General features: G+C 50.6%; 1 protein-coding gene across 2 annotated transcripts; it reads right to left on the bottom strand.

The window, feature by feature from the left end:
- Window positions 1-363: 363 nt before the first annotated feature.
- LOC118991597 (TRPM8 channel-associated factor 2) lies at window positions 364-21,026 on the bottom strand. 2 transcript variants are annotated; one of them, XM_037052887.1, is made up of 8 exons: window positions 20,880-21,026; window positions 18,058-18,693; window positions 12,377-13,368; window positions 12,020-12,117; window positions 6,109-6,322; window positions 5,536-5,775; window positions 4,325-4,662; window positions 364-1,818 (listed from the first exon to the last, which is right to left on the bottom strand). In XM_037052887.1, the coding sequence occupies exons 1-8, from the start codon at window positions 21,005-21,007 to the stop codon at window positions 1,567-1,569; spliced, it is 2,898 nt and encodes a 965-aa protein (XP_036908782.1). In that variant the 5' UTR covers window positions 21,008-21,026; the 3' UTR covers window positions 364-1,566. The 2 variants fall into 2 exon arrangements, with proteins under 2 accessions (XP_036908782.1, XP_036908783.1); XM_037052888.1 differs by lacking the exon at window positions 20,880-21,026 and adding an exon at window positions 20,700-20,780.
- Window positions 21,027-22,919: the final 1,893 nt, after the last annotated feature.

The raw sequence follows: 22,919 nt of genomic DNA on the forward strand, positions 1-22,919 counted from the left end.
CACCCTAAAACCCCCCAGACCAGTATCCTATACACACGGAGTGACAGGGCGAAAGTGGAGTCCAAGGGAGCTGTGAGAACCAGTTCCAAAGCCAGACAAACTAGATGCAGTATTTATTTTACTGTGAATAGTAACCCCCCACTCCCAGTCAGTCCCCACCCTGTTGTCCATGTCCATGAGTCATTCATACATGTTCTTTCACTACTCCCTTCCCCTTCTTTCCACCCTCATTCCCCTCTCGCCTCCCCTCTGGTCACCGTCAGTCTGTTCCTTGTCTCTGTGCCTCTGGTTCTGTTGTTCTCATTAGTTTGGTTTTGTTCATTAGGTTCCTGTTATAGGTGAGATCATATGGTGTTTTTCTTTCATCGACTGGCTTATTTCACTTAGCATAATACCCTCCCTTTCCATCCATGCTGTCTATTCTATTGGTAATAAATACCTTTCTCAGAATAATTTCTCTGGACTTAGTACATGTCAGAAATGATAGATTATGCCTACCTTTGGCAGCACATTTGTGCTCATGCATTCAAAAGTAGTCGGAAGGGCTCACAGTTACGGTGACTGCGGACACAGAAAGCAGGGGTAAAGCCGTGTCAGTCTCTGGGAGAGAGAGAAGGGCTCCAGCTTCCTCCACAGAGAGTGGGGAGAAGTCGGATTCTGTCTTCATCTCTATGACAGCCCGTTATACTCAGCATTATTCATCCCCGCACCCTCCCTGACATCACAGTTAAAGATACCAGCTCTGAAGTTCAACTGCCTGGGTTCAAATCCCTTCTCTACCCAAAGGCTAATGGCACGTGGAAACAAAGATGGAACTAGATTCCAATACCTTTATGGAGGTTACATTCAATGTTTAATAAAAATTCATTGGTTAATGTGGGATAATTAGAACTTTGCTGAACTTCCTTCCTTCCATTTTCTAGGTGAATTTTTGTTTAAATTGTAAGTCATTCGAGGAGGATGAGCTATGGGCTTCAGCCAAGCCCGATTCTTCCTCTCATTAGGTTTGTGACTGTGGAAGTTATTTAGTGTCCCTCAGGGTCCGTTTGCACACCCATGAGACGGGAATCAGTGTCGGAGTCAGGGCGCTCTAGCAAAGGTTTCATAACTCCCAGAAGTCACCTCACCCAACCCTGGGCCACGGCCCCTGCTCATCATGTAGGAGGTGGCACTACTGTCCATTCAACTCACAAATATTTCTTGAGCGCCTTTCATGTGACGGGCACCTGGCAAAGGGCACCAGTGAAGTAAAAGGAAATTATCCTAGAATTGAGAGAAGTACTGATGGGACTCAGAAGTTCCAAGTTGTTCCCCAGGTCAGCTCTCTCTCTGAGGAGCCAGTCTGCTCCACCAGAGTGGAGTCTCCCACAGAGGAGCAGGACAGAGGAAGCAAGGCTTCTGGAGAGGACGCTCCTGGACATGCAGAGAAACCGCCAAGAAGCACAGGCTGTTTTCCAGAGAAAGTCTGATTCATGGCTTCCTGAAGACGGTGAGGAAGTGGGATTCCGGCTCGAATACCTGAGGCCAGCCCTGGGTGTGGCACTGCCGCCTCCGCACGTTTGCTGCTCAGTGTGGACGGATGTGGCCCCGCATGGGGTCTGCCTCCCACCCAGGCAGACAGGCCAGGCTGGCAGCCACTTCCTTCTGCACAGGCCAGCCCCAGGCCTCAAAGAAGGGAGCCAGATTCTTCTGCACTTTTTCGGAGAACTTCTTCACCCACAGATTCATCTTGCCAGCATTGTCGTTGGGGATGCCGGAGAGGGTCTGGTACTCGGCAAAGAGCTGGGTGAACGGCTCCCACCCGAAGGCCTCCTGGAGCTGGGAAGGGAAGGAAGGGGCGGCATGAGGCGTCAGGTTTCCAACAGTAATGGCAGTGAGCTTGCTCATGAGAATGGTTCGTTCGTGGTGGTGACTGCCCCTTACTCGATCAGTGGCCCCCCTCCCATTCTTCGTCCCCTGCTCCCACAGACCCCTGCACATAAGTACAGTCGTCGGCTCATTCCACCTCTGGGCCACAACACCTGTACCCCCTGAGTCTAGTTGGGGGCTTCATGGGAACCTAATATATGAATAAAAGTAAATACTCCATAAGTGACAGTTGTTGCTATTATACTTAATTTAAAAAGTTAGGCCCCCAGATCGTAAGAGTTTCTCAGGCATCAGACAGGTTTGGGCCTGAGTGAGAAACCCTCATGTCATACATACGAGGGGGGACCCCCAAAACCTGGTTATCTTCTGGAGGGCAGGCCCCCTGCAGTGCAGGCTTCCCCTGCTGGGTGAGAATTCTAGGAACCCATCTGTATCAGCACACCAGCTGGCGTTGTTGTGAGAGGCTGCGTGTGGCTTCAGTGAATTTTTTTTAAAGACTCTTGGGTTTGCCCATTCCACAATGGGTGATTTATAAGCGCACCTGCTGAAAAACGGCAGGACCCCTGGGCCCAACCCTCCCTATTCAACTGATCTCACCCCGAGCAACTTTTGTTTGTTTGTCTCCCTGGATGAAAAAGTCCCCAAAGGGAAATGTTTTGCCGATTGTGGGAGAGGTGAAACAAAAGATGGCAGAAGCACTAAAAGGCATCATAATTGAGGAGTTCAGGAACCGTTCTGAGCAGTGCAAAAAAACATCTCGATAAGTGTACTGCACCAAATGGAGGGTACTTTGAAGGTGGCTAAAGTTTAAACATGTAAGAATAAATACACAGCATTGTATAAATAAATTCTGTTTGGGGGTTCTCTCTCATATTTGCAGTGATAACGCGGACAAGAGGGCAGTAGAGCTGAATTTTGACAGGTGATTTGACAGGTAATAGACAGGTATTCAAGCAAGTTTCAGCTGCAGGAAGGGAACATGGGGAGGCCCAGAGGCCCCAGCGAAGTGTGCTCACGGTGGGAGGTGGCTCGGTGCCCTGGAGGGTAATTAGGGGGGAGAGGAGACTGGGAGGTAGAGCTGGAGGTGCTGGTGACAGTCTGATGGCGAGGGGCCTTCTGCTCTCTGCCAGCTGGCCTCGCCTTTACCCCGCAGCCGGGGGAGAGCACTCGGGGAGTGTTCAGCGGGGACCAGTACGGCTGCTTTGGAAGACGGGTTGTAGGGGCAGAGGCAAGGTGCTGGCTCAATTTAGGAGGCTTGTGGAATAGGCAGGGAAGGGTAATGAGGACCTGGGCTAAGGCCAGAGCAGGAGGAGCGACAGGAGCAGGACTCTGCCAGGTAGAGGAAGCAGGTGTTGGCCTGTGTGAGGCCGAGGCTCGGACCCCAAGACATAGGTGTTTCCATAGCTGTTGTAAAATGATATTCAGGGCTCCACAGTGAGTGGGCAGATGGGGGTGGGGTGGCTTGGCAGCCTCCTACCCTCTCAGGTCTGCTTCCCCTGCAGGCTGCGGTGCTGGCTTGGTGGGAGCCCAGGACCCATGCAATGCAAAGTTATTTCACTGACTCTCACTCTGTAGAAGATGAGTGAAAGGAAAGATCAAAAAGAGGGACTCGTAATTAACTTCTGGTTTTAGGTTCTGGGTCCGTCCTTGAAGTGGATGACACTGGCCAGGCCGCTCAGGCTCCTGCACACAGTGTGCGCCTCCGTGAAAGGTGTGCGCCGGCCCCTGTCCTCGGGGCGAGGGGGATGCTGTGGGAGATCTGACATGGGGAACAACCAGGACGACTCTGAGACTTTAACGTGCCATGCAGCACGGGGGGAGGAGGTGGGGACTCCTCCTTAATATTCCACAGGAAGTGGGCTCAGTGCAGGGCTTCCTCCCACCGGGTCAGTTGGTTATTTGTTCGTTTGTTCTGACAACATTGTGGGTGCAGGGTGGGTGATGGAAGTCTGAGAATCCCCTAACAGACCTATCTCCTACCACACCTTCTTCAGTTGTCCCACAGTTACTGTTACTATGAAAGGACTAAACATGCACTTGACCCATGAAACTAAAAGGAAGGAAAAGAAAGCCAAACCGAACAATGACCCTTCCAGAAGCACTTATTAGGGGACCAAGGTCAAAACCAGTGAGTGGAAGAGCTGTGAGTCAATCTCAGGGATGCCTCACTCTGAACTGCTCTTGACCAAAATACCAACAGGCTGTATTTCTCTCTACTTATTTTTCTTATAACCCTTTTCATTTCCTCTTACTTATGATCACAAAATCACAGGAGGTGAGGGGGTCAAATGTTACCACCTCCATCTAGAAATGTATAACCTGAGAAGCACCTCCCTACACCCAGTCTCTTGTGTCCAGGGGATGTCATGGGCCCAGGCTGGTGGTGGCAGCGGTGGTGAATGATACAGAACGGAGGGTTCTGATGGCCCCACCTCCCCGAGTTTCAGCTCAGTACCTGTAGATACGTTTCCAGAGCCGTCCATACATTCCAGTTACACAGGGGGGCTCCCTTCGCCAGGTGCTCTCTGATCCTCTTCTCTCGCTGTGGAGGGCTCAGGGCAGGGTGGGCCCGAGCTCTGGGGATACCCAGAACCGTCTCATGCACATAGACTGACCAGAGGTTGCAGGTGGCCTCAGTGGTGTGCGGGGGGAACTCCCACCCGTGCTGCTGCTGGTTGTGGCCCAGCTCGTGGATGGGTCCCCACAGACCACTGCCTCGCATGTTGGTCTCGCTGATGAGCTCCTTTACTGACTCCAGGTGGCACATGATGGGGTACCCTGAGTGCATCCAGCCTGTGAGCCCAAAAGGAAGAGATAAGTGATGGGGCGGCCAGGGGCACCCAAACCAATCTCCCTTCATTCCTCTCCACTGTGTAACTGTTCCACACCACCCTGGCTGCAGCCAGCAACCCTGCATTTCTGTGCTCATTGGAGAACAGGCGGCTTTCCTGACTTGGTCAGAGGCTGGAGTCCTTGCCCCCTCCCAGCCTCTCACACTGCAGTTGCGCCCCCTCCTCACTCTGGCCCCGAAGAATATGAATGCACTCTACACAGTCATTCTTGCCACAGTGCAGCGCTGCCTTTGTGGGTGTGTTTTTTATGACATCACATCCTGACTCTGAATTTAGGATCCTTGAGTCTAGAACAGTGTCATCTCTCCTGTGGAAACCACTGGTGTTGGCGTGCATACTGTTTAACACAGAGAATCTCGTTCTTTTTCAAAGAGCAGCAAACTGGGGTCCAGAGATGGTTTTCCCACATTGGACCCAGATGTCCTTTTCTGTTTTTTTTTTAGATTCCCTTCTTTACTCTAAATACTGGGTACGTAAACCTCTTTATTCCCTCCTTTCATCGCCAACTCTCACTTACGCTCAAAGGAAATACTTCTCTTTCCGCCTCTCCTTGAAACAGCCCTCGCTCTCATCTGTGAATTCCTGGTGCCACGTCTTTCTGAGATTGTCCCACCAGCCCTCGGAAACCTCCCCTTGCAGAGGTGAATGATTTGCCTTCTGATGTGTACACATCTTTGCATCCCATCAAGGCCCCTGTATCTCACGTCTTTTTGCCTTTGTTGGTAAAATTATGCCTTCCCCATCCTGGACATTAAACAAAGGCAACATAATGAAGGGTGTCCCCCAATTAGGAGCCCTTCCCTGGAGCACCCACCAGTTGAGATCTGCACGTCAGCAACAATCCTCTCGGGGCGGCAGAATGGGAAAGGCTGGGCTGCCAGCCTGGCTATAGCCTGCATCATCTCGTCCCAGAGGCGGAGCACAGGCTCAGGGTCCTCCAGGGCCTGCAGGTTGGCGGTTGGCACTGTCAGGATGATGTTGTCTGTTGCCAGCTCCCCCCAGGGAGCTGGGCTCTTCTGAATACAGCTCCTCCACTCCTCCAGGGATGTCTTACCTGGGAGTAAATATCACGGATCTGTCATCTGCTTCCCCAACTTCTCTTGTGCTGAAAAACACAACCTGAACTCCAAGAGGAGGATGCTGAAGTAATGAACTATTATCCCTGTGCCATGAAGGGAAGGACAGGCCTCTAGGCCCTTCCTTTGGTTCTACCCTGAAGTGTCTACAGATGCTGGGTGTCCAGTTTCTCCTTCCTCCACTTCAACCTTGGATAGTTCTCCCTCCTTCTGTCCACCTGTCCGTATCCCTCTCCTCCTTAGCAACCAGCCCCTAACTGTATGGCAGCATCCTCAGTGTCCCTACTTCCCTCAACATTCAGTCCACTTACCCAGCTTGTAGTACGGGGCAGGCACAGCCCTCTTAATGGTGACAGGCATGGGTCCCAGTTCACTGCCTTTGGGCACGATGACATAGAGAAGGCCACCCCAGAGGCAAGAGACCGACCGTTTGGTTGTGTCCATACAGCACTGGTGAGTCACCACAGGGGCTCGAGACAGCTTGCTGGCCTGGGTCAAGTCATCGGTGTGGCAGCCAATCTGTACCTGGGGGGGTGATTCCGCCGTGTGTGGGAGGAACTAAGTCCCTGTGTGTGGGGGATTGTGCGTGGCGCTGTGTGGATGAAGGGTATTAGAAAAACTCTAAGAGCTCCAAGATGGTGGCCGACTAGATGGAAGTGATACTCGCCTCCTCCCAGGACCAAATCAGAATTACATCTAACTTATTGAACAGTCAGCCTGAATGAACAACTGAAGACCAGAGTACAGAAATCTTATGAACAAGGATTTACACAAGAACTCACATCGAGACTGGTGTGGAGGGTGCAGATGCAAAAAGGGCTGACCCTGCGGGCACCTGCAGTGGTTGAGAACCTTAGAGGATATCTCAGTTGGGAAGCATATCTCACCCTCTGAAGAATGTGCAGCCTCAGGCTCCTCAGCCCCACGCCAGGCTCCCCAGGCTCCTGCAGACCATGGTGCTGGGAAGAGGAGCCCACGTAACATCTGGCTGTGAAAACCACATGGGGTTCCATCCACCAGGGAGGGACAGGAGACTGCTAGATGCCCAGGGGCCCTCTTAAATGGCTGGTGCACACACTCTTGTTTGCACCCGCCGGGTCCCCCAGGAGGGACCGCAACTCACTGTAGACTGGAATCATGCAGGGAGAGATTGGGTTGTGTGTCTTTGGAGAGACGGCTGCAGGGACAGCTGCCAAAGACCCTGTGCTGAGTTCCATGACACCCACAGACACCATCTCTCCTGGGCTTAGCACACCCCTCCAAGTGACATCAGCCTGAGGAAATGCATTAGCCCCATCCTCCCGCCTCCCAGAGGTTCTGCCAAGCTCATGCCCTGTGGAGGAATCAGGCAGCTGCAGCCACCCTGGGCCTGCGGCACAGTTTTTATGGAAGGCCCGTGAGGAGGTCCGGGCAGACGCAGGGCCTGTTGGGGAGGCACTGGGAGAGACTGAGCCGTGTGGCTCTAGGATGAGAGCCATTTTTCCCTGGGTGCCCTAACTGGCGCCACAGTTCTCTGTAGACCCCTCCCTCCACACAGCTGTTTGGCCTGATGAATTCTACTGGCCTCACCTTGACAACTCCCTGAAACTCTGACCCACCTAAAGGTCCACTGGCTGCAGAAGTGGTGGCTGGCCTTGGTGTTCCCTGAGCCTTTTGCTGAGTAGCCTCAGGCCCAGTGCTAGTGCCAAGTTTGAATCTGTACCATCCTGCTGAAGACTACTCGTCCATTCCTGGTGACTCACTGAGAACCTACCTTACACAACTTGGAGTTGTACCACCAGAGGCACTTTCTGTGACCGAGCCAAATAGGAAGCCAGCTGGTGAAGGTGGATCTCAGAGTGCCTTGGGCCTTTTTCTGAGGTGCCCCAGGCTTGGTAGTAGTGGAAAGATGCTTTGGTGTGTAGCTTGGCCTTTCCCATGCACATCCAGACCAAGCAGAGGCAGCCACAAACTAAAGATCACTTTTTACCTCCTAACAGGTATCCAGGGATGATCACAGGTAGTGTCTGACATTGACCTGTACTGTAGTCCCCCCAAGAAGCTCCCAAGCTAACTAACATACCTCTGAATGTGGCCCTATAAGCTCCAAGTGGCATGCCCCATGGGAAATATCAGTAGGTACCAGACCCTGTTGGGGTGAATTCTGCTTAGCAGAATAGGCTTAGCCCCTGCATAGCAGCTGTTACACTGTGATCAGGGTCAGTCTTCATATTCAGCCAGGGTGACAGTCAACCTTACTCAAGGATAGGCCAACAGCAGTCAAGACTCAGCTACAGTAGGAGGGCTCTCATGACCCACACAAGAGACACTCCTGAGGCACCCATTCAAATGTCCAGGGGGACTGTGCCACTGAGCCCCACAAGACACCTACTACATACGGCTACCCCACTAAGACTGGGAGACATAGAAGATCTGCCTAATACACAGACATAAATACAGAGAAGCAGCCAAAGTGGGGAGATAAAGAAACATGCCCAAACAATAGAACAAGAAAAATCCCCAGGGGAAAAAATAAACAGCTAAATGAAATGAAGGCGAGCAATGTACCAGATACAGACTTTAGAACAATGATTATAAGGATGTTTATGGAACTTAGTGAGAACTTCAACAAAGAAATAGTAACCATAAGAAAGAACCAGTCAGAAGTGAAGAATACAGTATCTGAAATGAAGAACACACTGGAAGGACTCAACAACAGACTACATGGAGCAGAAGGTTGAGTCAGCGATTTGGAAGACAAGGTAGCAGAAAACACCTAATCAGAGCATGAAAAGCAAAAAAAAAAAAAAGAATTAAAAACAATGAGGAGAGTTTAAGGGACAACATCAAGGGTTACAGCATTCACATCATGGGGGTAGCAGAAGAAGAAGAGAGAAAGAGAATGAGAACACATTTGAAGAACTAATGACTGAAAACTTCTCCGACATGGTGAAAGAAGAAGTAGACAAGTCCAGGAAGCACAGAGTTCCAAACAAAATGAACCCAAAGTGGCCCACACCGAGACACATCATCATGAAAATGGCAAAATTTAAGGGCAAAGAGAAAATCTTGAAAGCAGCAAGAGAGACAGCTACAAGGAAGCTCCCATAAGACTGTCAACTGATTTCTGTACAGCAACATTTCAGGCCTGAATGGATTGGTATAAAATATTCAATGGTGAAGAGCAAGGACCTACAGCCAAGACTACTGTATAGTGAGGCTATTACTTAAAATTGAAGGAGAAATAAAGGTCTTTTCAGAGAAGAAAAAGCTAAAGGAGTTCATTACCACCAAATCAGCATTACAAGAAATGTCACAGGGACTTCTTTAAAAAGAAGAAAGAAAAAGAGGACATCATTCCAAAGAATAAAAGTCAATAGAAACGTACCTATCAATAATCACTTTAAATGTAAATGGATTAAATTTTTCAATCAAAAGACACAGGGTGGCTTCCTGGACAAGAAAACAAGACCCATATACATATATTGTCTACAAGACTCTACTTCAAATGATAGACACAGATGGAAAGTGAAGGGATGAAAAAAGATATTTCATGCAAATGGAAATCATAAAAAAGTTACCACAGAATATATTTTAAAACAAAGGCTCTAATAACAGACAAAAAAGGGACATTAATTAATGATAAGGGGACTAATACTGCAAGAGGATATAACCCTTGTAAACATTCATGCACCCAACATAGGAGCACCTAAATATATAAAGCGAATCTTGATGGACATAAAGGGAGAGATCAACAGGAATACCGTCATAGTTGGGGACCTTGACACCCCATTGACTTTGACGGGTAGATTTTCCAGACAGGAAACCAACAAGGAAATAGCAGCCTGAAAAGACCAGGTAGATTATAGTGATATTTTCAGAGGATTTCACCCCAAAGCAGCAGAATATACATTCTTTTCAAGTGCTTGTGGAACGTTCACTAGGATAGACCACATGTTAGACACAAAACAAGTCTCAATAAATTTAAGAAGATTGAAACCATATCAGCCATCTTTTCTCATCACAATGGTATAAAACCACAAATCAATTACAAGAAATAAACTGAAAAACACACAAGCCTATGATACTAAACAATGAATGGGTTAACTGTGACATTGGGGAAAAAATCAAAAGATACATGAGAAAAAGGAACATGAAAACACAACCACCAAAATCTATGGGACACAGCAAAAGCAGCCCCAAGAGGGAAGTTCATGGGAATACAGGCCTCTCTCAAGAAATAAGAAAAATCTCAGACAATCTAACTTTACACCTAAAGGAACTAGAAAAAAATCAACAAAGCCCAAAGTGAGCCAAAGGAAGAAGATAAAGATCAGAGCTGAAATAAATGAAATAGAGTCTAAATAAAAATAATACAAAAGATCCATAAAACCAAGAGCTGGTTCTTTGAAAAGATAAACAAAATTGCTAAACCTTTAACCAGACTCATCAAGAAAAAAATAGAGAGGCACCAAATAAATAAAATCAGAAATGGGGAGAAGCAACAACTGACACCACAAATGATTATAAGAAAATGTTATAAACAGCTATTCACCAACAAACCAGAGAAATGGATTAATTCTTAGAAATATGCAATCCTCCAAAACCAGATCAAGAAGAACTTGAGTGAAAGAAGGAAATGAGTCAGAGTACAACAAATGCCACAGATTTCATCTTTGTGTGCAATCTAAAGAACAAAATAAATGAGCAAAAGCGAAACAGACTCACAGATACAGAGAACAGACTGATGGTTGCCACAGGGGAGACTGGGTGACACCGGCGGTGACAAAGCAGCCACGAGGATATGAAGCTCAGCACAGGGGACACAGCCTATGATATTGCAAAGACTGTGCATGGTGCCAGGTGAGCACTTGAACGGCTGGGGAGAGTACCATGTGTAAAGTATACGACCGTCTGTCCACTGTGCTGTACACCTAAAACTCATACAAAACAGTGCTGTATGTAAATCCTAGTAAAGAAATAAAACATAAATTAAAGAACGGACAAACTCCAGCTTCCCTGTTCTCTGAGCTACATGTGGAAACCTCTGGCATCTTAGCGCTCCAAACGTCCCATGGCCTGAAAGGCACATGGAAGCACTTTTCCAGGGAGTAGAACAGGCTCCTAAGTCTGATGCTGACCAAGGTCCCATGTGCTTTCCTACCAGGCAGCACCCCAGGCTGTGCTACCCGGTCCTCAGCCTGAGTGTTGAGTGTGATGCTGGGGATGAGCCCGAGGGGTCCTGTCTGCCCTGCGTGCACAGGCAGGAGGCCGGACCACAGGCAGTGGGATCTGCCCTGGTGGGGGAGGGCTGAGACTGCCTTCCTCCTCTGCCCAGGGCTGCCCTCCTGGTCTGGTGGACTGAGTTCCCCTTTGTTTGGAGTCCTGCAGTTGCTCTCCCTAGGTTTAATGCATGTGAGCCCCAGGAAGGAGCCTGGAACAAAAGAGACCATGGCTGTGGAAGGAAGTGACCCTCGGAATGGAGGCACTATTTTTATGGGTGACCCGATTAAGCACACCCCTCAGGTGTCATGGGGAAGAGGTAAAGCCCTCAGGGCCAGTGTGCTGTGAGAAGCAGGTTTGGCTGTGGGTGTGCACAGGCCTCCTCACACATGCTGTCTCTGAACAACCCCGTCGGGAGGCAAAGCCCACCACTTGGGGAAGTGTTGGGCTTAGGTCTGAGTGCTCGACCTGATGTCAGCGCTCGGTGCTGTCCCTACCGCCTAAGGCCCCCTGAGATTTAGCTGCATCACCCGTGAAAAGTTCAGACTGCTCCCTTCCCATCCCCCAGAGCACTGCCAGGAGCCGGTGGCAGTGAGGCAGCCCCGAGGCTTTGGGAGTCAGACAGTGGGTGCTCTGGTCTTACCTTCAGGCCGGAACAGGCCACAGCTTCAGGGAGCGAGACTTCTGCATTGTGTCCATTTAGGACATAGAGCCCAGTGCTCACCCAGGACTCGCTGCTGCCTGAGAAGAGACATAGCAGAGGCTGAGTTCTCACCNTGTCTCTGAACAACCCCGTCGGGAGGCAAAGCCCACCACTCGGGGAAGTGTTGGGCTTAGGTCTGAGTGCTCGACCTGATGTCAGCACCCGGTGCTGTCCCCACTGCCCCCTGAGATTTAGCTGCATCACCCGTGAAAAGGTCAGACTGCTCCCTTCCCATCCCCCAGAGCACTGCCAGGAGCCGGTGGCAGTGAGGCAGCCCTGAGGCTTTGGGAGTCAGACAGTGGGTGCTCTGGTCTTACCTTCAGGCCGGAACAGGCCACAGCTTCAGGGAGCGAGACTTCTGCATTGTGTCCATTTAGGACATAGAGCCCAGTGCTCACCCAGGACTCGCTGCTGCCTGAGAAGAGACATAGCAGAGGCTGAGTTCTCACCCCACCTGGAGCCTCACAGCCCCTCCCTCAGGTGTGCCCCTGCCCTGCAGACCTTAACTCAGCCATGCTTCTGAAGCTCTCATCCCTCCTAAACCCCAAGCAGAGCCCAACCTGTCTTCCTGAAAGTAGCTAATAAACAATGGAGCTGCCCTCCTGGGCCAAAGCACCTGCTAACCCCACATTCCCGACCTGCAAAACTCCCAGTGCTCTCCCCTTGCTCCCTACCTGGGTTGTTCCCATCAATGTGCACCGTGATGGGGTGTTCTGAGGGGTTCAGGCTGGAGGGGCAGGTCCCGGTTCCCAGCCCCTGCACCAGTTTGGAGCAGTCAGTGCCAGAGCGGGCCAGTTCAGTGGCCAGGCAGAGCACCGCGGCCTCATGGGAATCACTGGCCACAGGGTTTTCCCTGCTGACAGCAGGGAGGCCGGACAGTTGCAGCATCTTCCGTATGAGTCTGTGCATGGACATGTATGCAGGCACGTCTCCTGCAGGGATCTGCAGGAAGGCGGCCCCATCGGCTCCCAGTTTTGCCAGCCAATTCTTTTCCAAGTTCCCATTCCGCTGGTTCAGAACAGCCTGAAATTCTGACAGCGCTTTGCGGAAATGGTAGCTCCGCATCTGGGGAGTGGGCACAGGGAAACAGCCTGGTTTGAGAGTGTGAGGTAGGATGCTGAGGCCAAAGCAGTTGAGGATGATGTTACCAGGGAAACCAGCCAACACAGAGCGGCCAGGGTTCTGGGAGGCCCACCACCAGGCCTGGCCCCCGATCAGCAAGCCACCACCCTCAGCTACGAACTCCTGCAGCTGCTTTGCCTGTGTGTCACTGTAAGCCTTACAGCAGTAGACAGCCAAGCCGCCCACCAGCCGGGGCTCCAGACTGCATTCCAGGCCGTGCCCCGACAGCAGGGCACACAGGTTTTTTAGACTCACGTCCACGCCGACCTTGCCTGTCTGGCCTCTGGCCAGCCAGCGCACAGCATTGAGCACAAAGGGCCCCATCTTGGGAGCACAGAGCATGCCCTCGTGGGCAGCCAGGACCACCCGGCCCCGGCCATAGCGAGCAGCGGCCAGGAAGCAGCCGAGTGAGGCATCCAACCCCAGGGGGAAGGCCAGCGCCCCGTGCACCAGCAGCTGCGAGGGGATTCCTCCAGTCTTGATGTCCAGCTCTGAGATCCCTTCCAGGAGCTGGTGCTGGTCCTGCCTGAGGTCCTCCCCACACCTGGAAAGTGACATGGAGGACAAAGGGGACACAGTGAGTCAATGGACCACTGAAATGAGCCCACCGAAGAAAGGAAACTGTGTGTAAGGACAGATTGTATAGTTCACTCCAGTTTCCTTGTTCTTACTGATGACACTTAGGGTTTCAGTAGGTAACACCGTGCACTTTTTTCACGTCTAAGGCATGTCATTGTTCAGTTGGCACTGTTTGCTCTTTCTTAGTCACACATAGAACACTGGGACTTCCTCCGAGCCACGTTGTCACAGACTTGATGGAAAACTGGAGAGTGCAGTGGAGGCCTTATTGGCACATCTCCCAACCCACATCCCCCAGATGAATCCTCGCCATGTGGGTCAGCTGCCTGTGGACTAGTCGGGCTTGAATTTCCTATCTTTTCAAATGACAAACATATGAATGAATTAAACTAAAAGAAAGGGTCCATTATTCTTAGCGAGAGTGGTCCTACCGACCCATTATCGCAGGGCTAATTTCCCGTAAAGGGAGCTGTAGACAGACGAAACTGCCCTCACCTCCTGCCAGCTCGGGTCTAGGGCCACATTATAAGTAAACTGTTGAACATTATGCTTGAAGATTTATATGAATACCTACTCTTTAAAAAATTCTCATTTAAATCGGATGAAGTATTTACTACCATTTATTGAGAAATGTCCAAAATGTAATGAATTTGGGTAAGGTTTTGTATTCCAGGGTCTGTCTGTCTTTCTTTTCTCTTTTTAAAAGCCAATTAGTAGATTCTCTAAATGTCAAACTACAGGAGGCTGTTTAAATGAGTTATGGTTTACCCTAGAGAACATGCCATGTGCTAATTAAGATAGTAATTAGATAATTGAAATGCTTAGTGAACAAATTAAAAAAAATCAGATTCTGAGCTATTGTGTACTAAATTAGCCATATTCTGCAAAACAGACACCAAAACCAAAATAAAACAAAAACCAATAAAAATATAAAACCAGACACCGAAAAGAATTTCAGACGTATTTATCAAAATGTCCTCACCCCTAGGGCCTCTGACTGTGACTGCATTTGGAAACAGGGCCACTGCAGAGGTGACTGGCTAAGTGAGGGTGAGGCCAGACTGGAGTGGGGCAGGCCCCTAGTCCAATGACTGGTGTCCTCGTCAAAGGGGACATCTGGGCCCAAAAAGCCCACAGGGAGAACACCAGCGAACAAGAAGGCGGAGATCAGGGTGATGTGTCAACAAGCCAAGGAAGACCGGAGGCGGCCCACACACTCCCAAAAGCCAGGAAAGGCCCCGGGCAGGTCCACAAGGAACCAACCCTGCCAATGCCGTGGTCTCAGAGTTCTAGCTTCTGACGAGGGGATGATACATTTCTGTTGTTTAAGACCCGTGTTTGTGTACTTTTGGTATCCAGCCCTAGAAGCCAATAGTCATCATTCCGAAAGTCGATCCTGAGCAAACACCTTAGGTATAGGGCATACATAAAACTCGCCTGGAAGTTTCCTAACATTCTCGGACTTAACTTTTAAAGGTGCTGCTGCCAAATCAGGAAGTTCCTCAGGGATAGGACTGCATCTTGCGTGTCTGGCTCCAACAGCCCCCAGTTCTGTGCCCAGTGGGGAGACACTGTGCACCTGCAGACAGCAGGGGGCCTCCAGGGGCCAAGTACGCAAAGTTAACATGTAGGAGGGTGAGATGTGCCCTCTGAGCTGCACTGCCTCTGATGAGTGTGCCTCAGCTTCCACTCAGTGTCGCCGGTATCCAGCAAGTCATTCTGTATTAAATGCTGAAGACGATGCCTGGCACAGTTCTGCAATGTTAAACAGGGTGATAGGCATGGGCTGCCACGTGAGCCACGAGCTGGAGAAGTTGAACTAGTCAGCCAGGTAGCTGTCGGGGAAAGGACCAGATCGGGCTGCAGAGGCATCGGGAAGAGTGTGTGGCTCGGAAAGGAGGCCCGTGTGGAATCGAGCCGGGTGGGATCGCAGCCAGTGCAGAACAGGAGGCCAGGTAGGTCTCAACAGGCAGGAGCGATGTTAATGATCTCATATCTATATCTAATGATCTCTTATCTATTTACCAATACTTAAGTCTTGTCTAATATCTACTTATACTGTTTAGGTCTGGATAATAATGTAACAGAAGTAGCTATTATTTAAGGAGATTTAATATATGTAAGGCATTTATACATAGGGATTCTCTTTCAATCATTATAATAAACCCGAAAAATATTATTCTTGCTTTCTCAATGAGACTTAGAAAAGTGATGCAAGTCACCCCATGTTTCTTAGGGAGTAACTGGCAAGGCAGGAATAAAATCCAGGGCTTGTTTGATGGACAGCCTGTGTCGTCCACACACCAGAGATCTCCCATAAGTGACCGAGTCAGCAGGAAGCCCACAGCTGGGCCTATGGCAGTCAACAGGCATGTTTGGTGCAAAAGCGACTTTAAATAGATATGAAGGCGTGAATAACACTGCATTTCTGAAGGAGGAAAAGTGTGTCCCTTCCGAGGGGGAGGAGAGGGAGAAGGCCTGAGGGAAGACAGGAAAGGAGAAGTGGCGATGTTTGGGCAACACACCAAACCGCGCCTGAGGAGGCAGGCGGCACAGGCGACGGCTTTCTGCATGCCGCTAGGTAGACGGTCAGAGCGGTGCTGGCAACGATCAGAAGGCTCAGGGGGACGTGGGCTGCTGTCACTGTGACCGCACGCTGACCTCGTCTAGTCTAGAACTTATGGTGGCAACCTGACTGCTTTCACCTGAGGTGCTTGGCACTTAATTTTTCTTTACTCTGAAATTCCTTTTTCTCCTCGTGCCGGCTCTCGCTTTAGTTCACGTGTTTTCTAAAAAGCTCTTTCATAGCTTTCCTGAAGCATTCTCAGACTTCTGCTTCTGTTCACTGGGTCACCTTTCTTTTCCTGGTTTGGCTGATTCTGTTGTCTTTCCATGTGTCTCTGTTACAAAACCACGGCACCTGTGCGTGATCCCTGCACGGAGTCCGCAGTGCTGGGGCAGGCAGGTCCTGTGTGTCCCGATACAGCGTGGGCGAGTTCTTTGTGATGTTGAGTCCCCAGCAGGATGTGTTTCTCTCTATACACACATGCATCCACCTTCTCAAATGGTACTGAGGTCTGTATGTTGCTTCTCTCCACTTTCTTATCACCGGAAGGCCAGAGACCAGTGGGCCTCTCCTGTCCTTGCTGGGGACTGGTCCCTCCACCCAACCATGGGACGCACTGTGCTTGGAAGGGGGCAAAGCCAGCATCCCTTCTACCTCCATCAAGTCCTGAAATCACTGCCACTTTCACACTGGAGGGCTGTTTCCTCTTAAAGGTCCACCCACCCAATTTGTTTGTTCTCCTACGCCACAAGAAGGCACTGATGCCCATTCCTGGATTGGTGGTTTCGAGTTTTTCCTTTTAGCTGTGCCCCTGCGGTGGGATGGTGTCAGGAGAGGCTGTACACTGGGTCATATATCAGTCACCCGCCTCTCAGCTGGCCGGTGCTTAGCGACGTAAGCACCAGCACCAGCACCAACACCTCCAACGTTAGCTGCTTACTTACTATTTTTCATTCATTTGGTCAGGTTTGGTGGAGAGGGTGATTCTGGGACCTAGCTCCATTTCACACAGTCTTTCCCTGGAGACGCTACCTGTATGGATCTTGAATATGGAAACAGAACTGTGCTGCTTGCAATCTGGGAGTCCTCAGGGGGCTGCAGTGAGAAGCCAGTGAGGTGACGTGGGATCTCCATGCGATGCATAAGCCTAAGCTACTAGTACGTATTTAGTGTCAGATGAGCAGCTCCTAATATTACTATGTTCTAGGCCTCATAGGGTACACAGGGTACAAAGGTGAGGAGCTGTGGATCTGAGATTACTGTTTTCTCCAGACTATTCTGTGTCGTGGCATTAAAGCGGCACCGGCTTCTGGACCTGATCTGTCATAGGAAGGTGACCCAGTGACCCCTCAGGTGTATGCACCAGGTGTGCAGGCAGCTCTCGCCTTTCGGGGTGGGATAAGGAAGTTGTCAGAGCCTGCCCCTTCCAGCGGGTAAGACAGAGCAACGCTTGGAAGAAGTTCCTGAGCTGTCAGTAGTAATTTGAAGTTAGCAAACCTGCTAGGTCAGTTCAGGGACCTCTGACTAGGATTTGTTGGCAGGAAAGTTCACTGGAAACCCCCCGAGGGGTGAAGCAGGCAGAAATCTGAACTGAGGGGCTGGGGTCAACATAAGGGGCTCTTAGACCTCCGAGGTGATGACACGGGGTAGGTCAGCTCCAGCGGTTTTTGGCTAAGGCTGGCTGCCTCTGAGACGTGGCTGCCCCAGAGGTTTCGTCCATAACAGGAGGCTGGCCGTGGGTTCACACTAGTGTTCTGGGCCACCATGTCTTGTGTGGCTTGGGCTGGGTGGTCTTCCCTACATTTATTCATGCATTTCTGCAGCCTACAGATATGGGTTGTCTCTCCCACCTGCCAGGCCCTGGGAATAAAGCAGCATACCTGACAGGCAATGCCACTCTGTGCACAGGGCTTTCCAGGCAGGGTGGCTACAAGGGCGTCTGTGAGCATGTGGGGGACAGTCACTGACTGTGATCATGGATCTCTAGGGAATAAGTGGAGACTTTGCGGTGAAGGGAACGGAGGGCCAGTCCTGGTTTCGGGGAGGGGGGTCACTGGGGAAGACTCTCCGTGGGGACGCATTACTCACCTGACCTGGAGTGGGATCTTGGGCACCTTCTTGGAGACTTTGCAAGGGCCGCCATCCCCATAGGTGTCAGTGAAGTACACTCCAGCCACACTGGTCACCCGGTTCCCGGGGAACCAAGACAGCACCTTGTCACCACCGTGCTGACTGGCCCAGTACCAGGCCTGGCCTCCAATGAGCAAGCCTCCCCCACATTTCACGAACTGGGTCAGCTCTGCGGTCAGGGTTTCGTTGTAGGCATTGATGCAGTAGACTCCCATGGGGTCTCCTGGTTCTGGCTGAATCTGTGCAGCGACCCCAGACCCCTGCAGGATGCTGACTAGTGGGCCCACGGAGGTGTGCACTCCAACAGGAGCCCCGGGAGAGGGACGGAGCCAGCCCACTGCATTAAGAAGAAACGGAGCCAAGCCAGCCTCTAACAGGTAGCCCTCGTGGGCCACCACCACCAGGCGGCCTCGGCCGTAGGAGGACGCTGCAATGAGGACCTGGCCCTTGCCATTCACCATCACTGGGAAGGCGGCCTCTCCAGTAAGAAGCAGTTCGCACGGGACGGCACTTTGGGGGAGATGCCAGCTGGTCACTCCGTGCATAAGGGCCTCGAAAGCAGCAGTGGGAGTCGTCGCCATGGTCGCTTGGCTACTGCAGAGGACAGCAAAGATGCAGCAGGTCAGAGCAGGTGAAGCAGCGAGAGAAAACACAAAGGACCCATGCATTCACCTGCTTCGTGGGTCCCCACTGTGCCCCAGCACTGGGGGTGCAGTGGGGGACAAAACAGACAGGGTGCCCACTTTCATGAATCAAGGATTTTAGAAGGGGAAGGACCACAAATAAATAGGGAGGCAAGCAGATCAATAACATGCAGCAATTATTGTAATAACTGTTATGATGGAAATCAAACATAGTGATGTGCTATTGAGCAACTAGAACACTACTGTAGCCTCGGTGACAGGAAAGGCATATGAGACAGTGACAGTGAAGCTGAAACCTGACATAGGAGTTGAGACCCCATGTGTTGCAGGAGAAGGCGGTCCCATAGAAGTGACAGGGTGGCTGGAGAGAGCAGGGCAGGGAGAAGCCGGACTTGAGTGTAGGGAGGGGCCCCTCCCATAGGGCCTGGGAGGTCAGTGTGCCAGGAACTGACTTAGTATTTCATTTTTCTGCACAAAAAGGTCAGGTGGCCTTTCAGAAACTGCATTTGTTTTGACAGCTTCCACTAAGCGAGTTGGACATGACTCCCAATGTATGCTGTCAAATCGGGGAGTGTGCCCCCTCTGGGTAGCAGTCTGTGCTTTCTGGTGCTCTTTTCAAATGTGCTGCTCCTAAAACTGAGCTCATTATCCCTTCAAAGCAGCTCCTCTTGAAGAAATTGGTGAAGCCTCCGTTTCCCTATTTGTAAAAAACATCACACACCTCTCAGAAGGTTGTTTTCAAAGAGTAAGAGAATGCATGTAAAAATGCCTTGTCCTGGGCTGGGTGCACGCAGTGGGCACCAAGAAAATGTGTCTGTCCCTTTGCCGCCCGTGTAGCTTCCCCAAGTGACAAGGGTGGTGCAGCAGTGTCTCCTGTGGACAGAGCCACGCCCACTCCACCCACATCTGACTTCAGTGGCTGTCCGAGATGCCTCCTGGAGTCCTCAAGGGTCCTTGGAGGGATTGAGCTCCAGCTGCCTCCAGTGGAAAACAGCTCAGTGATGCGCCCTTCACTGCCTCTCCCTCCTTCCTCATCTCCTCCCCACTTCCTCACTCTGAGTTCTGGGCTGGCTTCCTACAGAAAACTACCTGCACTCAAGTCCTTCTCCCAGGCTCTGCACTGGGGAAGAATCTGGACTAAGATACCACAGCCCTCTGTTGCTTTCCAGTGAAGTCAGCCACCTCATTTGTTCCTCTTCCTTCTTTCTCATGCCATCCTCCGCACATCTCTCCCTAGAGCCCTCCAATTTCATCCACTGCCCATAAGGCAAAAGCTGATTGCCTCACTCTGGATTTTCAGGCCTCCAGGGTCTGGGCTATCCCTTGTTTTAGGGACTTTTATGCCTGCTATGTTGGTTCTCCAAGAAATTTCTGGTTGCTTTGATCTGTATTTCCTGTAAACTTCCTTCCAGCCCCATTTTAAAAAAAACCTATCACCTCTCCCTCAGTATTGCTCCAAGGACAGTGAATTCACAGCCAGTCCCCAGCTGGAGCCTGGAGCATTCGGTATGAGACCCTACTCTTTGGGTTCAGGAGTGAGAAAGGCAGGAGAGAGGTCAGATTCTTGAGGTCAGGATCCTGCTAATTACCTGAGAGGACAGGGCAGGTCTTTCACTACTCTGGGCAGCCCGAGTTTTACGGAAAAAACAAACACAAAAACCAGGAGATGAGGAATATGTTTTCGGTATCCTCACACCGACTCTCTAGGCCTAATTGGTGAGCACACACCGAATCTTGATCAAATTCTTGACTTAACAAATTCAAGAGGCCAGAGAAAAGAGTTTTGAGAGGCATAGTAATAGCGTCAGGCTGGCGAAAGAAAAATTAAGAGCTGGCGGTAAGAAGAGACAGACACCCCGATCGAGGGAAGGTTCCCCAGCTTGCGTCTGGCACCCAGGGGCGCACAGTGTGTCGGGGGCTCAGCCCACCCACCAGGAGCTCGGATTTAAAACTCACGCCCAGGTCTTCTGGTCCGTGGTGCTGGTGCTGGCTCTGGCTCCTGGGCTAAAGCGGAGGTGGCTGGCGGGGCGGGATGGGCGGGACCGGGAGAGAAACGCCCCGGAGCCACCTCCCCGTGGTCCCTCCCCTGTTGACCGCACCCAGCGTTGCTAGGAGCTCAGGCCAAATCCCATTCACCTACACCCCGGAAGCGTCCAGAGTACGAGAGGGCATTCTGCAAAGTTGCTCTCACACTGAGTGAGGAATGCACACGCCAAGTCTCCAGTTAACCAGATTGAAGGCAAACGGTGCCCCAGCAACAACATTAACTCATGCCAAGGGTGGAATCGGGCCGCATAGAATCGGATACTTCCCCTGCAGTCCCCCAGTGGCGGCGCAGCGCCCATGATCGCAGCTGCAACGTCACTGCTGCCCCGCAGCTCCTGCATTTAGGGTCTGCCCCCTGGTGGTCACAACTGGTCATGCAACCTGTGCAGGGGGAGGTTCGCGGTGGTCCAGGGAACTCAGTGGAGAGAACTGGGACTGGGATTGTACATGCATCATGCCCAGTGATACTGCTGCTGGAAAGGAAACGTGCCTGCTTTATCACCGAACAGACACGTCCATGCCTGGCTGCAGACATTACAGCTGACGACATAGCATTATAGCGTGGCTGCTGCTTGAAATTCACCTAAGGGGAAAATCAAGGCAGGAGAGCCCTAGGATGTTTGCTGCCAATCTGATTTTGCACAGCTTTGCACAGCAGATATGCTATTTTTTACTTTGATGCCCCTTTATCTTGTTTGGTTTTCATGGGGAGAGAAAGGATACAGGCAGTGGTATGGAGGGTAGTGACTTGAGGGTAATTATGGAGAAGGGAGTTTTCGATCCCTTTTTTCTAAAGCCCTCTTAGGGGCTACCTTTGTTTGGTCTTATTACATGTGAATCATCGCGATGTTTATGAAGTTATCAGATGTACCTATTTTTATAGAAAAGGTCCTTGCCTGTCTCTTCATCAGCATTGTTTAAAAGCATCAGCAGTTACTCCACAGACAGTAGTGGACTCTTCAATCCTATTCGCTCTTCTGTCTGGGGGCTTGTCGAGACCCGTCTCCTGAGCACACTGGGAGCCCATTCTCTTTACAAAACAGAGCGTCTCCTCCAGGATCCTGCTGTCCAGTCCCTCTCTTTTGTGTCTTCTCATTTTTTATCTTCTGCTGATTTCTTTCCTGGACTAAAACATATATTGGTAAAACTCTGTTCCTTGCCCCTCTGTGTAGCCCGAGGCATTTCTCCCCCATGGCCCACTCTCTCCTTTGCCAAGAGTGAGGTCCAGACCTCAGCAATGCAGCTTCTGGTCTACAGCTGTTTCCTTCCAAGTCACCAGGGGACTTCTTTCCAAGTCCACTTTTCCCTCCTCACCTCCTAGCCTCCAATACACACTTTGCTGTGCTCACCCATTCATTTGCAGTCTTTTCTCTCAAACTGACATGGTGCCATACTATTACTGTATTTCTCTTTGGAACTTTACCAAAACATGCAATACTTTCAGAATTTTAAAGCAGTTTTTTTTTTCTTTAAGAGTAGGGGTAACCAGGAATGAAGTGCTGATTCTCTCTTGTTTTTAAATTTTATTTATTTACTTTTAGAGAGAGGGGAAGGGAAGGAGGAAGAGAGGGGAAGGGAAGGAGGAGGAGAGGGAGAGAAACATCAGTGCATAAGAGATACATGGATTGGTCGTCTCTCGCTCTCTCCCAAGTGGGGACCTGGCCCAAACCCAGGCATGTGCCCTGACTGGGAATCAAACCAGAGACCCCTCAGTTGGCAGGCTGGCCCTCGATCCACTGAGCCACATTTTAATACATTTTGTAACGCTTCTTGTTATGGACTGATTGTATTCCCCCTTCTCTCAAGTTCATATATTGAAGTCCCAGCCCCCAATACCTCAGAATGTAACTATTTGGAGAGGTCTTTTAAAAGATGATTCCATTAAGAACCAGACCAGCCAAGTGGGACCCTAATCCAACATGACTGGTGTACCTATAATAAGAGAAAGAAATGCCCAGGATGCCTGCACACAGAGGAAAAGCCATGTGAGGATGGGGCCAGGTGACTCTTCCTAAGTCAAGGAGAGAAGCCTCAGGTAACTCAGACCTTGAACTTCCAGCCTTCAGAACTGTGAGAAAATTCATTCCTGTTATTTAAGCTCAAAATTACCTAACCAGTAATTTAACCACT

Source organism: Sturnira hondurensis, unplaced genomic scaffold (genome assembly GCF_014824575.4).
Source record: "Sturnira hondurensis isolate 20B ecotype Veracruz unplaced genomic scaffold, ASM1482457v3 Scaffold0007773, whole genome shotgun sequence".
NCBI classification, from domain to species: domain Eukaryota; kingdom Metazoa; phylum Chordata; class Mammalia; order Chiroptera; family Phyllostomidae; genus Sturnira; species Sturnira hondurensis.

Excerpts from the sequence above, each read along its gene's own strand:
- LOC118991597 (XM_037052887.1), bottom strand. The coding sequence starts at position 21,007 with ATGTTGTTGCTGGGGCACCGTTTGCCTTCAATCTGGTTAACTGGAGAC. Across the intron at positions 6,323-12,019 it reads TGGCCTGTTCCGGCCTGAAG|GTACAGATTGGCTGCCACAC; the intron begins GTAAGACCAGAG and ends TCACCCCCCCAG. Across the intron at positions 4,663-5,535 it reads TGACGTGCAGATCTCAACTG|GCTGGATGCACTCAGGGTAC; the intron begins GTGGGTGCTCCA and ends TTGGGCTCACAG.